General features: G+C 49.7%; 1 protein-coding gene across 2 annotated transcripts in view; it reads right to left on the bottom strand.

The window, feature by feature from the left end:
• Positions 1-1,265: 1,265 nt before the first annotated feature.
• The window catches only part of SMCO4 (single-pass membrane protein with coiled-coil domains 4), a 46,696-nt gene continuing 35,474 nt past the window's right edge, over positions 1,266-12,487 (bottom strand). For both annotated transcript variants that reach the window (XM_080930614.1, XM_080930615.1), the window contains one exon: positions 1,266-1,963. In XM_080930614.1, coding sequence (XP_080786740.1) covers positions 1,705-1,884 — 180 coding nt within the window. In that variant the 5' untranslated portion in view covers positions 1,885-1,963 and the 3' untranslated portion in view covers positions 1,266-1,704. The remainder of the gene's footprint in view (positions 1,964-12,487) is intronic.

Here is a 12,487-nt window from a genome sequence, read left to right as displayed (position 1 = left end):
TAGCAACTTGAAGCTCATTAGCATAGGCGCCTTTCTCAAAAAGCACAGCTTGTAAAACTGGGAATGCAACTTCAGGATTCTGACCGCCAAAATGTAATCTGAGTCAGATATCTGGGGTAGTTACCATTGAGCTCTTTCTGGTGAAAAATAAAGACATACCATTGTTGCCTGGAGCATGGAAGCCTGTCTGTCACTCAGCTGGATAGGAGAAACACGCCTCAGGAAAGCATACCTCAGCATGAGGTTTAGTATAGTGGTCCCTTGGCCACTGATCACCACCCCCACTAGAAAAAATCCCTTTTGTACTGACCTTTCCCATATCCTGCAGCTGTGGGTGTGGTTGAGAGACAACAGCTAAATTATTGAGGATACAAATCCAAGTAAAAACATTTTCTGTCACCTCTGTAAACTACAGTTCCCAGAAATAGGCTGAACATATGGGAAAAAGGGTCAAAACAGAACCCTGAGTTCCCCACACTTGAGAAATTTTTTTTACACACTTCATCAACCCTAAGTGACCACGTTTTTTTGAAAATCTGTATAGAGGGCCACTGATACTTGGGTGGGAGATTGTACCAAACTGCTCACCCAAATTAGCATCTGCAGACAGCAGCTGGATTCTTTCATTTTCTCTCCAGGAAAGTCTCTCTCCAAGAGTCCCCAAGTATCCAGCAATGCCTGTGCTGTCAGCAAGACATGGGACCATCTCTATTAGGAAAACCAGCCTCTTACTGCAAACCTCTCTGTAATAAGCAGGACAGAGCTGAGGGGCAAACAAGGGGCAGTTACCAGGAACCTGGTTTCCAAGGAAGCAGCTACATCAGGCACCAGGAACTGGGAAGCCAGCTGCTAGTATAACAGGAGGACCTGGTCAGTTTGCATTTAAAACCCACCTGGAATGACAAAAACCTGCATCCATCAACTAAGAACAAAAGCTAGCCAGACCTTTTACCTACTGGACTGTGTTTCCGTTTGCAAATGGGGCCCAGCAGAAAAGGATAACCAGGAGGGACCTGTGTGGTCACACTCCAGAGACTTCTCACTAAGCAAAAGAAGCCAAGCAGTACTCACTTTGTCCTTCTCTAAACTTATTCAGTCAGAATACATCCTTTCCTGCAAGTATAGAATAGCATCAAGTGAAAAGAGGTGGGGACAGCTTAGGGAGAGCAGGAGTAAACAATGAGGCCAGGCCAGGACACGGGACACACACACACACACACACACAAAAACCAAGATCGATACCCAGTGTAAGACTATTATCTCCTTTATTCAAAAAATAAATATTTCACCTTGAGTCAACATATTTCAAATCCCATCAAGCACAGAGAAGAGAGGCTGTCCCCTTAGAAAGTTGTGAACGGGAGCCGGGAAGCATGCTGCTGGATGGGAGGGCGGCTCTGACCCAACAGCCTCACCCAGAGAGGCCTCCTCTCCCCAGGTGCAGCTATGCATCGATTTCAGGAGAAAAAGGGACACAGACGCCAGCACGCACACACACACACACACACACTGCTTTGAAGTCTGAAAGGCACATGAAGTGGACCATCAGGTAAATGGCACATTCACTGATAAAATGCTCCTTATTCCCCCCCCCCCCAAAGTAGAGAAATATTGATCAAGTCAAAGACAAGAAGAGACAGGGCACTCCTGCTCAGAGCTCGGCATTGCGGACATCTCTGCAGAGGAAAGCCGGAATGAAGGTGCTCACTCGGTGACGGCGGGGCGCGTGGCCACGTACACAAACACGACAATGAGGAGCACCACCACAGCCAGGGTAGGCAGCACCACAGTGGTAATCTGCTGCCGGGCCTCCTGCATGGCCTGCTTCCGCTCCTTCTTGTCCTTGGATGTCTCTTTCTTTGGCTTCCCTTTGAGCTGACGCATCTTCGCTAGATAATGCTGGAAAGATATGTCCAGACAGGGCCAGAAGAAAGGGCCACACTCCTCCGTCCAGGCAGGAGACCTGTGCAAGGAGAAAACTGTGGTCAGGAAGGAATGGAACAAAGGCTATAAGAAATCTCAGGGCTGGAGACTGGCACTGCACCCATGAGGGCTTGTGCTCAGACCCCAGCATCCACACCCTAGGCCGGGAGTGCCTGAACATGGGAGCGCCTGAACATGGGAGCAGAGGCAGCAAAAGATGAAGACACCCTACACCTGCTCTGGCCTCCTTTGTGTAGCAAACATGCCATCCCGAAGGGAAGCTCCTTTTAAGACTCAGGAAGTTCAAAGGGGAGAATCATAAAAACTTTATCAGGAAGTCCCAGAAGTTGACCAGATGGATAAGGCTGTCCCCTCCCCTAAGTTACATAAGCAGTGAGTAAGGACCTCTGAGGAGACCCAGGACAGATGAGCTGGACCGCCTGAACGGGCTCTGATCCGTAGATCTGCCTGCGAGTTGTACAGAATGCTCCAGGGCTGTGGGAAGTGGGTGGGGTTTCTGTGACGCAGCTTCCTTCCTACCACTCTGCTCCTGTAGGTGACCCTGAACTTACTAGTTCACTAAGTTGGTCTCCACAGTTCCCTCAGGCTGGCCCACAGCACCTGAGTCCCTGCAGTAAGCTGCCACTCTAGCCAACGGTGCAGTGTCTGATTCATGAGGACAAGAGGACTGGGGAGACAAGATCCCAGGAAGACTCTCTGTTCACACCTGCCCACGTGTAAGGATGTCAACCGGGGGCTGCTGTGGAAATATCCAGGAGATAGCGGAGAGACTGAAGCTGAGTCTGCCTGCAGATCTTCAGTGAACTAGGGAGGTCACCACAGCAAGGCACACAGAGGAGGACCTGGACTGAACCCTGTTTACACAGTGCAGCCTGGAAGCTGTGGGTCAGGAGACATGAAGAAGAGGAAAAGAAACTGAAATGAATGCTCAGGGCCCAGGAAAGCCAGGGTCACTACTAAGATGACAAGAAACAAGGCCAATACAAGCTGTACCATTAGTCACTGCACCAAGGCTGCTGTGAGGAATTTCAACAGGGCATGAGCTTGGTTGTAACCAACTGCATACAGCTACCAATGTCCCAAATGATTTCTTGTCTTGGAAGAGCATGCTTCAGAATTAAGTGGGCATGTTTCTTCCTTGAATTTTGTCATAAAACAAGTTGACTAAACACACTCAAGGCACAGCTGATTACCATGTTGGCGAAAACACCTCCATATTCCCCCAAACTGTAAAGAAAGACGGCACACATTTTGAAAAGCGAAGTGCAGACAGCTGGCTTGAATTTCTCCTGGAAGATGGTATGGCCAGAAAGAGTTTTCTGATTTTATTTTCAGGATGAGGGTAAGCAGAATGAGTCCTGTTGCTAACGATGGGTGAGAAGATCAGAGCTGGGAGTGGACTTGCAATGGAGAGAGGACAGGGAAGATGCTGATGAGGGACAGGAGGGTGGGTCCACACAGGAGGGTGGGTCCACACAGGAGGGTGGGTCCACACAGGAGGAGAGACAGGAAGTGTAGTTCTGCCCAGGAAGTGACATGGCAGTGGGAGGTCTGAACTGAAGACATAAGAGGGGTGGTTCTGCCTACCTGGGTAAGGGTAAGGTTGAACTGGAAAGTTCGGGGGAGGGGGTGCTTGTTTGTTTGTTTTGGGAGTAAACTAGGAAAGTTAGCTGATTAGGAGGCTGGTCTAAGGCAAGGGAGGCTTGAAATAATTATAGCAAAAGGAAAACGACCCAACAGGGAGAAATGGCCCACGTGGTAGGCCCTGCTCTGTGAGCACACTGGACTCCAAGGGCTAGTCTGAGAGCCTAAACCTGCTGTTCTTCTGGGTCAAGGCTGTACCTTGTAGATGTCGCCACAACTTTGGAAATGCGTAGCTTTCTTCAAAAAGAAACAGAGTCAACTGGCCTGCAATTCTGGAGTCTGAGAAGCATGATGAGCCACTATGGTGGGACAAGCTTCTGCACAGAGTGTGCCCTTGAGGCACACAGAAGAAGGAACTACAGAAGCTACTCAGTACCCTGTGTGACAACAGTGGGGACCAGGATATGGTGGCAATCAGGAACAAAGAGGCAGCCTTCAAACCTGGAAGAACCAAGCTCAACCAAGGCCTGTGTTCTTGGGTTTCTAGCAGTTTCCGTGGTGATAAATGCCTCTTTCGCCATGAGCTCACTCTGATGTTCTCTGCACTGAACACGGAATAGAGGTAGAATCTAAGTATTCCTCCAGAACCCCCGCTTACTCCAGAAGGGAGCACACTCCACTGCCAACCCCACGTTCTGACTATAAAATGCCACCACCTTCTGGGCACACCACACAGACCTTCCTGCCCTGGGCTGTCTCTGGGGCCACATTTGATGGGCCTTGCAGAGAGGAAGAAGGAGGCTAAGCTTAAGCTGGCCATTTCATCAGGCTTCCCCGAGACTGACCCCCGGTAGGATTCCCTATACATGCACACTGCTACATTCTTGGACGGACCTTTAGCCCAGTGTGGAGATCACTGTGTGCATACCTGATATACCCAGAAAGATGGAAGGAAGCTGACGCCACCAGTTGGTCACACAGCCTCTAGCTCCCCTAACAGAGGAACCAGAAACATCACAAACACTGGGTTCTACCTGATTCTACTGTGACTTCACAGGCTATGTCCCACCCCACCAATGGAAGCCTATGGCAACTGGCCAACTCTGGAATTCCAAGTGGCCAGTGGGTGGAGATTGGATGTAGGGCTGGGTGTGTGGAGGAGATGAGGAACTGCTATGGTTATGATTATGACATTAGTCTCCCACACATGTGCACACTGATGGACACACACTTAGATATGTATGTGATGTGTGTGTGTGCAATGTTCTTAAATGACTTCTTTCTCCCCATTTTAAAGATCATAAAGTATATGGCACTGAATCCTAGTCGGGCAGCAGCTGGAATCAGGAGCCTGGCTGAGAGCAGGGCCGAGTCTCAGCTCTGCCACATATACTTACAAGACCCCAGGTGAGGTGCTGAGTTTTTCATGACCTGACTTTCCTCTGTAGATGGGATAGGAAGGCTGCTTTGTTGAGTTACTGAAACACCAGAGCCAACCTACTACCTGTAGTAGCCAGTGCATTCAGTGGGCCACAGAGTGCAGTGCAGTGGGAATCACACAGAGGCTTACAGCCCAGAGAGGGCCGTCTTTGTACAAGAGGCTGGAAATCTGACCACATCTGCTGCTTTGTTTTGTTCTGTAATTTACTGCATAACTATGGAAATAGAATCCTCCCTTTCTCTTTCCCTCAGTAAGAAATCAGCTGCTGGGCAGATGTGTTCAAAGGCTGGTTCCTGCTATCAAGGGCAGGCTAAGAGAACAAAGATTACTCCCAATCCCTCCATCCCACACCGGCTAAGCTCAGCTCTGCCTGGCACTGAAGCCTGAGCATTTAACCCTCTGCCAGCGGACTGGAGGGCTAGCTCACAGTTGCCATGAGCAATGTTCTTGCCGAGACTGAGTTTCATCTACAGTATCCACATAGGGCAGCTCTAGCTGCCCGCAACCCTCTCCAGGGAATGTGATCCCTTCTTCTGGCCTCCACAGATGCCTGTACTCAACTGCACGTACCTACACAGACATAACTTAGGAAACCTTAAATGTGGCTGATCCCAAAACAAGCTGTGCGTAATACCAACTACATTTTGATAGATTACTGCCAAAAATGAAGAATGTAAAATACCTCACTAAAAAGTTCATAATACATACTGATTACATGTTGAAATGATAATATTTTGGATACTCGGGCTTAGATAAAGTTAGCCTCACCTGTTTCCTGTCTTAATTTGGCTCCTGGAGACATTTTAATTTCCTGAGAAGCTTGAATAACACTCAGCAAGAACTGCTGAGCTTGAATAGTACAGTAAGGAGTCCCAATACAGGCTCCACCCACAACAGGGTTCCAGGCCTTTCACAGCCTAGTGCCATTGGTTCTCCCAAGCCCCTCACAGCAGCATGACCCTGTGCCACTGACACGCTGGAGAACCTATGCCCACAATTAATCCAGTACTTGCCCCTGAGCACCCTCCTCCAGGTATTGTCAGCTGCTACAGCCCCCCACAACCCCGGCCAATCTCAATCACTCTCAACCTCCCACCCTTGACTTCTCAGGGACTGCAAATGTATCTTGGTGGCAACGTAACCGCCCCTCCCCGCCCCCGGGGCTCGAACTCCACAGACTCAGTGTGCTGAATGGAGGATCAAAGCCAGACTGAAGCAGCTGTTGAGCAAACCATGAGTGGGAAGAGCTGAAGGAAGGAGCTTGTTTTGTGTTTACCACAGTCCTGCAGGACTGCCACTTTTACTATGTTAGATGATGAAATTCAGTAAGATAAGTACAGTGAGTTTTCCAAGTTCAAAGGCTATAAGGAACAAGTACAAAGTCAACTGCAAGGAAAACCCACAATAAACATATGGAATAGTTAACAAGGAAATAATTGGCTCAGGATCTGAACTCAGACCCCGATTCAAAGCCACCAATCCTCTCTGTTACTCCTTGGAGCCACCAATCACCTCCAAGTAAGAACAGTCGCTACTGTTTCCCAGGCACCTCCCCTACTAGCAGTCTACCAACACGCAACTATACCATAGAAAGAGGCCCGAGTGAGAGGCACGGCTGTTTCCAACCTAGCTCCTGCAGCTCAGGTACTGCTTCATACATCTGCTCCCGAAGAGCCAGGGTGTGAGGGCTGAGAAGCTCCCAAGAGCCTCTTGGTCAGCGCAGCTCTCTCTGCCCATCACTACACCCGCCCAGGACACATGAAGGCGGCCAAGAGGTAGAGATGTGCCCACCCCGTACAGATTGGCCTGGCCTTGGGTCTGTGTTACGTTGCTGAGGACTGTGGCACTCTATATGACCACTCAACACATGGTGGGCAGAGACTCTCCTGTTCTCCGTGTAGACCTCACTTCCCAAGCACCACAGAAGATAGTCTCCGGAGCCTCTTTCTCCTACTGAGATCACTTCACTCCACTCTGCCACACAGAAGGGGAAAAGGGCAGGCAGGTTACTAGGGAGACTGAGGAAGATGAAAAACCTGACTCCCGCTGAGCACCTGTTGCTAACATAAGTGCTTTCCTGAAAACATACACAAGAACAATGACAGCCATGCAGGTGCCGGCTCCTCTGTCCTCTACCGCTGAAAGCCAAGGTCGGGAAACACGACCAGACTGAGGGGACCAGAACTACAGACAGAAGCACGCCTCACAGTGAGAGAAGAAGAATGAATAAGACACCGTTTGTCAAACCAGGATCAGTCATGTCTAAGAAGAAATCCAAGAACACAGTAACTTCTCAGTACCTTAGGTGGGTGACGTTTCTTAGCAGCTGAGGTTTGCAAAGTGTTTTCCTGAGCACAGCCTTACTTAACAGGGGCAGACATCGCACGCAGAGCAATTAAGGGCATGGCAGGGTCTCAGCCCTACCTCAGGACTTCTAGGGACAGTGGCCCTGGATGACCATATCCCTCTTAGACCTTCAATTATTCCATTGTGAATTAGAGATTTAAAAAAATACCTCTGATTCAACTATTTCTTAATGTACACTATACATTGGGACAAGGACCCAGCTGGGAACTAAGCAGGAAGAATTCTTCACTCACAGGAAACAGGAGCTAGACAACTGGCCTCCAGGAGGCTAACTTTCTGGTGAATGGCAGGAGAGGGCTCCAGGAGAAAGGGACCCTAGAAGAAGGTAAGGAACAGCCTGTTAAGATTTCTGGGATGAACTTCTGGGCGGAGAGCAGAGCAGAGTCCCCTGGTGGGCATGTGTGGCGTACCTCATCCTAAGCCAGAGAGCAGCGAGGCTGCAGAGGGCTGCAGAGAATCTGCCACCCCTCCCTTCAACCCCCCAGTCCCTACCTGTTACTGGGCCCTCCTGGCTGCCATATTCTTCCCTATATAATCCAGCCATTTGGCTACTGGTTCTATTTGTACCTTTGGGCCTCCTGGCTATGCACCTGGTTCCCCTGCTCTCCCCTGTCCCATGTCCTTCCCCTTCCTCACATGGCTCTGGGTCATGTCCACTCCAAATTCTCCCAGAAATCCTTGCCTCTGGCTGCACTCTCCCACAAATCTATAACTTTTCTCCTCCACCACACTGAGAAGCAGTCATGGTCCTTTCTTTTTTATTTTATTTTATTTTACTCAAGCATCATGCTGAAAAATCGGAACACTGGAACAGGCCAAGAGCAAGATGAAGACCCACAAACCATCTGCTAACGTTTTACAAGAACTCTATGGGAAAATTCTCCAGAGGCAAAGACGGAAGCAAGGGGCTCAGTGATGAATCTAACGAATCCTTCATGTGTGGTATGGTGAACTGGTCCAGGGGAAGGACACCTATGGTCGCATGCTGGGTGTACCTCGAAAGACTGATGGGGAACATGGTATGAAAGGCAGAAACAGACTAAAGACTGATCTGAACAACAGACCTTGGTGGAGAAGACACTGGAGTGGAAGACACAGGTTAACAGGAACCTGGACACAACTGTGAGAGCCCATTAGAGCACATCAAGACTCTGAGCAGGTAGCTGAACAAGGCCTTGTTCAAGGAGAAGCTGGTCTAGTCTCGGGAGCTATGGGAGAAGGGAGATGGTTTGAGAAAGCTGATGCAAATGCACAGGGTCCGAGAACCATGCTCTGCTACCAGCCAATGCATGGACCTTGGGGAGTTAAAGGAGCAGCAAGATAAGAGGGTCAGGAAGAATGAGTGGGCCAGGCGTCCTGCAGGCCAAGTGAAGATGGTGTTGGGGAAGGGCTGCCCACTGATGTGGCCACAGGTGGGTCATCAGAGCCTCTGTCAGCCGTGGGGGGGACGAGGCAAGCAGGAAGGAGGAAGAAACCCTCAGCAGACAATCACTCACTGAGGGCTCTGGGCAGCTCACTCTCACCTCAAAGTGGGGTGAGTAGCTGCACCCGGGGAGCTAAGTATGAGAACTACACCGAGTCTAATGCAAGCACCCATCAATCAGTTCTCATGACAGGGAGTAATGGCAAAGCAGCTGTGCAGAAAAGCGTAATACGGGGAGAAAACACCAGCCCGGCAGGCAGGGAGAGCAAGAGCAGAAAAGCCACAGAATGCCTGTTCAGAAGGACGTGGAATTGCTAAGGGGCTATAGTGAATGGTGCAGCCCAAGGCCCAGCTTGTCATAGGCCGTGCATCTCAAAACAAGGTACGCCAACTGCCCCTGAGAGAAGTCAGTGTTAAATCCTCCTTCTACCATGCCCACAGAGACACAGCCTCCCTTCTGACTTTCAGTTATTGCCGTATTTCCCAGACTAACTTATAATTGCATGCATCTCCTGTTTCTGAGAAAATAACCTTGGCTCAGAGGTGTGTGGGTATTGAGGGGACCTCCTGAGCACAGGCTGGTCTCTCACACACCTTCCGTCATCCACAGCTCTGTGTATCAACAAGGGATGAGCTGAATGTCAAAGCTGTGGCCCAGAAGATGGACCTGAACCAATAAGCAGGAGTTACAGAGAGCTAGGCTGGATCCTTCTCTCTCCAGGAGAGGCCAAAGGAGGCAGGAAGGTGAACTGAAGACTGCAGAAGGAATTCTGCAATTGGGTCAAAGAGACAATGCCCATGGCTGCTGCCATTCCCTTCTACTCTGGAGCATTCTCTACCCAATGGAGCGGTTCCTGGAGATGTAAGCAACATCACATGTGAAGGTGCCCAGGAATGTGGCCAGCTTTTCCAAACACCACCATTCCTTAATGGCGTATCCAATCCAAACCCACAGGCATCCTCAACTTCCTCTGCTATTCTGTTGTACATTCAAGACAGCGGGCAAGCCAAGCAAGACCACATCATCTCTCGGCTAATGATACATCAGCTTAGGACTAAGGCAAGGTTCAGGGAGAACCCACTAATAGGTTCAGACCAGTCCACTAGATATACTTAGTTTAAGTCGTTTCTCTAACTTCTCCGTCTGAAATAGGCTGAACGGGGTGATCAGCTCTCTTTAAAGACCAGGTTTGGGGCACTGCCAGTCTAATAATAAATAAAACTTCATTTTATCTGCTCTGTCACCTTCAGATGTCAGGAAACCTTCTGCAACATCAGTCTTGTGCTTATTGTCACATTTCACCAGGGGGCTTTCTGTGGCTCTCACTGACCCCTGACAACATCCTCAGGCCTCCCGCTCTCCCTGGTCACTAGGCCCTCATCCCAGAGAAAAGAAGCCAATATTGAGATTCTAGAGTCAGCCTGGGCTGAGAACACAATGGGTAATGGTTCAGTGTCAAACCAGAGCAGCCTGAGGAACTTCAGTAGTAAGCTCGTTACATTCTCACCCAACAACTATCTGCGTTTGACACTCTTTCTGTCATTTCCCACAGATGGAAACATGTCCTCGAGAGGACATGACACATCACCCTGTGGCTGCCTCACCTGTGGCTGATGCAGTATGTTGTACCCCAAACAAGAAAATGTCTTTTAACCAGAACTTGTCAGCCTGTTCTTGCAACAAGATTTAGGCACACCCCCCTCTCCTTCCTAGACATGACGACAGCCCTTGTGTTCTTACAGGTACAGGGTTCAGCAGCAACCAAAGTACCAGAAACATCAGTGTCGGTTGAACCTCTGAAATGAATGAAAACCTACCTCTAAGCTAAAGTATAGTAAGTAAAGTAGGGAGTGAGGGGCTGTCTGCAGTTTTGTTTTTTAAAAAAGAATAGCGACTGCCTATCCCCAAAACCGTATGTGGGCCCTTCTGGCTAAAGAAATTGCGGCTCGGGCTGGACAGATGGCTCAGCAGTTAAGAGCACTAACCTGAGTTCAAATCCCAGCAACTACACAGTGGCTCACAACCATCTGTAATGAGATATGATGCCCTCTTCTGGTGTGTTTGAAGACAGCTATAGTGTACTCATATATAATAAATAAATCTCAAAAAGAAAGGAAGGAAGGAAGAAAGGGAGGAAGGAAGGAAGGAAGGAAAAAAGGAAGGAAGGAAGGAAGGAAGGAAGGAAGGAAGGAAGGAAGGAAGGAAGAAAGGAAGGAATAAATTGTGGCTCAACCCACCTGCAGGGCTGACCCTGGAGATGAGGACAGACATTTGTCATGAGCCATCGTGCTGGGACCTCCACTCAAACTTCCCAGCACATCCCTCATGGCCATGGCTGATCCACTGTGGTGACCATGATGGCTGACCCATACGCCTAGGAAACAGTCACTATTCACCAGGTGATGCTGATGGTGGAACCTGGCCTCTTGGAACTTGAGCTCCGAGGAAGAGAGCAATAAACGACCATGTGCTGTGTGGAAGCAGTGTTGTGCTGTGAGGAAGGAGCAAGCTGTGAACAGAGGTGGAGCAGGAGGGGCTGGAGCAGGCAGATGCAGGACTGCCTCTCTGATGAAAAGGAGGAGAGGAGGGTATCAGGCAGAAACAGGAGGTGGAGGAGGAGTAGCCTGAAATGTGTCAAGTTCAGAAAGATGGCCAGGGCAGCCAGAGCAGAGGGGCCGATGTGATCAACGGTCTGGAAAGCAGGACTGGAGAGATCAATTCAGAACAAACCAAAGCAGACCCGTGACATGCTGATGCCTGTTATCTGTTCACCGTAGCCACAGGCTCCTCAAAAAAATCAAATATTCTGCAAAAGACAGGCAGTGAACTGGGAGCAATCAACATTTACCAAGTAGTGTGTGTTCATGAGGATTTCCTAAGAGTGGGTCTTGGGGTGGAAGAAGAAAAATGCCCCCCCCCCCAAAAGATGACCTTGGCTACTAAAGTTTATTTGCCATTAAAAATTGATGCATGTTTGGCCTTGAATTTAGACACTGTCTTTTGGTTTAACTGTAAGCTGACTGACTAAAGTGAACACGGAGGGTGGACAGCTTGAGTGAACTATACAGAACAAAGGGCCTTTCGAACATGGAAGGTGGGCTTCCCACCATCTCAGGCTTCCCTACATTCCAGGTCAGCCATGGCCTCTGTCCACTCAGACCTCCATGTCTTCACTATCAATAAGGACTTTCTAACGGCCACGTCAGGGAGAGCTTGTGTGCTCCCTGGCCTTGCCACCGCCACCCACTGCTGCTGACTTACTCATCGGGGGCTCCAGCAATACTAAACCTAGAATCTGAGCTCACTGCCGCCACATAAGAGAGAGCTGCAGACCCAGTGACTTTAGTGCCGCTCTGACCTGCCTCCCAGTCCCTCCCACCGAACCAATCCGCCTCCATGCCTCCCACTGCCAGTGCCACATGGTGCTGAGTGTGAACCTGGCCCCAGAGCAGCCCATCCAGTCACATCTGTCTGCACACAGTGGGCGAACACTGCTACTTCAAGCCTTCCCATCTGACTGCTGTCACCAGCCTGTTCCTCTTGTTAATACAGCTGGAGCTGAAAGCATGGACGTGCCCTGGCCTCCCCTCTGTGACCCCCTGGAGCAGAAGCCCTATCCTTGCCACTCCTCACCCACTTCTCCAGATACAGCCTCTCAGGGACCCTCTCTCCTCTATCCCCACAGCCCTGAATTCAGGCCTGATCTTTGATCCTGAAGTTTGCCAAA

This window comes from Micromys minutus (genome assembly GCF_963924665.1).
Source record: "Micromys minutus genome assembly, chromosome: 16".
NCBI lineage: Eukaryota > Metazoa > Chordata > Mammalia > Rodentia > Muridae > Micromys > Micromys minutus.
This window is presented reverse-complemented; position numbering and strand designations above follow the sequence as displayed.